Here is a 3853-nt window from a genome sequence, read left to right on the forward strand (position 1 = left end):
CAAATTTAGTTTACAAAAAAAGACTGAACTATAACTATAAAGAATTTGTCAGGAATGTTGTAGTTACACAAGCAACAGATGATTAGGACTGTTTTAAGAATGCTTTTACTAATTGAGTGGTTTTACTAAGCTTAGATAATTTTATGGGTTAAATAAACTTGGTGGGCTTTCTAAGAAACCAACATTACTTCAGTTTTCATGGAAGAGCATGTTTCAAAGAACCAATTTCAGGCTGCTTAGCATACAATCTGTGCATGGATTGGGAACTGTTTGTAACTTATTTGCCATTAAAAATAGGCATTTCTACAAAAGTCAAGTTAAAATCCTAATCTGGATCATTTCCATTGAAATTTTGAAACTTCCTTTTTATAAAGATGTCTAAAAAAGGGGCCATTTCCAAATAGGATTTTCAAAAATAGATCTTTTTAAATGTTTGTATAAAACAGTGGCTAGGCTTTGGCATGCATGACTGCAAACTACTCTTAGTGCACTGAAAAGAAAATAAGAACACTTACTTCATGAAATACTGCTCCAGAATACGGAGACACTCCCAAGTCCAACAGTGAAAGGCCTTCAACCACTGAAAAGTAAGACATCCAAGTTCACTCAGATTTCAGAGATATCAACAAAGGATCATGAATTAATATGTTACACTCAGGACCAAGAAGGGGTATTAGAATTTATCTAATCCTGGAAGTGGCACTGTAGCTCAGGCTGTAGAGCGCTTGCCTTGAGCTGAAGAGCGCAGGGACAGCGCCCAGGCACAGAGTTCAAGCCCCACGACCGACAAAAAAAAAAAAGAAAAGAATTTATCTAATCCTTTTACCTCATCCCCAGGAAGTAAGAGAGAGAGAGAGAGAGAGAGTGTGTGTATGTACGTACTTAAGGCTCATGCCTGTAATCCTAGCTACTCAGGAGGCTAAGATCTGAGGATCTTGATTCAAAGCCATTCCAGGGGCTGGGAAGGTAGCTCAGTGGTAGAGTGCTTGCCTTGCATGCATGAGGCCCTGGGTTCGATTCCTCAGCACCATATAAGCAGAAAGAAAAAAGCCGGAAGTGGCGCTGTGGCTCAAGTGGTAGAGCTCTAGCCTTGAGCTGAAGAGCTGAGGGACAGCGTCCAGGCCCAGAGTTCAAGCCTCATGACCGGACCAAAAAAAAACAAACAAAAAACAAAAAAAAAAACCCAAAGCCATTCCAGGCAGGAAAAGTCAGTGAGACTCTTATCTCCAATTAACCACCAGAAAACCAGAAGTGGTGCTTTGGCTCAAGTGGTCGAGAGCTCACTTTTAGCTGAAGAGCTGAGGGACAGCACTCAGGCCCAGAGTTCAGGCCCACAACTGGACTCCCCCCCCCCAAAAAAAAAGTCTCACAGACTTTCCTCCCTGGACTGACTTCAAACTGTGATCCTTAGATCTCAATTTCCTGAGTACCTAGGTTTACAGGTGTGTGAGCCACCAACATGCTCAATTGTGAGACTTTTATCTCCACTAAACTTCCAAAAGAACCAGAAGTGGAGCTATGGCTCGAGTGGTACAGCACTAGACTTGAGCAAAAAGGTCAGGGACAGCACCCAGGTCTGAGTTCAAGTCCCAAGACCAACACAAAGAAAAAAAAAGGAGCTGAGAAGGTGACTCAGTGGTAGAGTGCTTGCCCCGCATGTGTGAGACCCTAGGTTCAATTCCCAGCACCACATAAACAGAAAAAGGCAGAAGTGGTGCTGTGGCTCAAGTGGTAGGGCACTAGCCTTGAGCTGAAGAGCTGAGTTCAGGCCCCATAACCAACAAAAAAAAAAAGAAAAGAAAAAAAACTAACATGGCAAAATATTCCTAGTATCCAGTCTCAGAATCCAGTTACCAATTTTCAGGAACTATGCATTGTACCGTGAATCTAAACTATGAGAGACAATACAGATCATTCATAGTTTGGATTCTTCAGCACATAAATATCAAGATGAATAGCAGAACAGATGGGGACAAAAGAAACTAAGAGAATTAAAAGCCACACAAAAAGCCCAACACTGGTAGCTTATGCCTGCAATCCCAGCTACTCAAAAGGTTGAGATCTAAGATCATGGTTCAAAGCCAGCACAGGCAAAAAAAATCTTGAGATTCTTATCTCCAATTAACCACCAAAAAAAAAAAAAAGCCAGAAGTGGAGCTGTGGCTCAAGTGTTAAGAGAGCTACCCTTGAGCAAAAAGCTCAAGAACAGCACAGCACCTAAACCCTTATTTCAAGCCCCAAGATCAGTGCATGCACATGAGCTCACGCGTACACACACACACACACATACACACATATGATATTAGCGTTTGAACTGAGGACCTCACACTTACCAGGCAATCCCTCTACAACTCAAGCCATGTATCCAATGAAGTGAGAAGTATTCTTAACAGAGGTATGGTATATAAAGAGTACTAAGAGTACAATGGAGAAGGATCTACAGTGCTTTCAATATTCTGGTATCCAGAAGAAAGCAGGAACCAAGTGGCCTCAACTAAACTCAACAAACTATTACATGCAAAAATTTCAAACCCAAGTTAAACTTTCACACATAAATTATGAGCATCTTTATTACCATTCGCCAGCTGAGAAACTTGGGCAAATGACCACTCTAAATCTCAGTTTCATTGTTTGCAAAATGGGGAAAAAACTACTATCTACCACATAGGAATTAATGTGAGGACTGAGAAATGTTATATAAATAGGTTTACCATACTCCGTGATATTTACTAAGTATTTTTAGGAACTTTATTAATAAAATGTCCATTCATTGTGTCATTCTCCATTCCAAAATGCTTATGGTATAACATCAAAACTCAAGCACTTAGCCCAGTGCCAGTGGGTCAGGCCTGTAATCCTAGCGACTCAGGAGACTGAGATCTGAGGGCTATGGTTTGAAGCCAGCCCACGCAGGAAAGTCTATGAGACTCTTAACTCCAATTAACGCCAATTAACCACCAGAAAACTGGAAGTGGAACTGTGGCACTAGCCTTGATCAAAAAGAGCTCAGGGACAGCACCTAGGCACTAGGTTCAAGCCCCACAACCAACCAAAAAACAAAACAAACAAAAAACCTCAAGCATTTGAACTTCCAGGATAAAAATGAAATTTCCGGACAGGGTAAAAATGTTGTTTCTTGATCTATATGCTGGCTACTGGGTTACATGGCTCATAAAAATTTACTGAGCTCCGTCTACACTTATTATACGTGAATTTGTATGTATAATGTTTTAAAAGTATTTTTCTTGCCAGGTGTTGGTGACTCAGGCCTGTAATCCTAGCTACTCAGGAGGCTGAGATCTCAGGATCACGGTTCAAAGCCAGCGTGGGCAGGAAAGTCCCCAAAAGACTCTTTTTTTTTTTTTGCCAGTTTTGGGCTTGAACTCTGGGCCTGGGCACTGCCCCTGAGCTCTTCAGCTCAAGGCGAGCACTCTACCACTTGAGCCACAGTGCCACTTCTGGCTTTTTCTGCTTATATGGTGCTGAGGAATTGAACCCAGGGCCTCATGCATGCAAGGCAAGCACTCTACCACTGAGCCACCTTCCCAGCCCAAGACTCTTATCTCTAATAAACTACTCAAAAAAGCTGGAAGTGGTACTGTGGCTCAAGTGGTAGCCTTGAGCACAAAAGAAGCTCAAGGACAGTGCCCAGACAGTGATTTTTAAAAAAAGTAGGGGCTGGGAAGGTGGCTCAGTGGTAGAGCGCTTGCCTTTCATGCATGAGGCCCTGGGTTCGATTCGATTCCTCAGCACCCCATAAGCAAAAAGAAAAAAGCTGGAAGTGGCTCTGTGGCTCAAGTGGTAGAGTGCTAGCTTTGAGCTGAAGAGCTGAGGGACAGCGCCCAGGCCCAGA

The 3853-nt window shown here is 42.4% G+C and overlaps 1 protein-coding gene across 1 annotated transcript in view; it reads right to left on the minus strand.

Annotated features, from left to right (window-relative positions):
* The window catches only part of Pigu (phosphatidylinositol glycan anchor biosynthesis, class U), a 99827-nt gene that overhangs the window by 74347 nt on the left and 21627 nt on the right, over positions 1 to 3853 (minus strand). Inside the window, exon 2 of the mRNA XM_013011075.1 lies at positions 516 to 580. Within this exon, the coding sequence (XP_012866529.1) occupies positions 516 to 580 (65 nt within the window). The remainder of the gene's footprint in view (positions 1 to 515; positions 581 to 3853) is intronic.

Source organism: Dipodomys ordii, unplaced genomic scaffold (genome assembly GCF_000151885.1).
Source record: "Dipodomys ordii isolate 6190 unplaced genomic scaffold, Dord_2.0 Scaffold13, whole genome shotgun sequence".
Classification (NCBI taxonomy): domain Eukaryota; kingdom Metazoa; phylum Chordata; class Mammalia; order Rodentia; family Heteromyidae; genus Dipodomys; species Dipodomys ordii.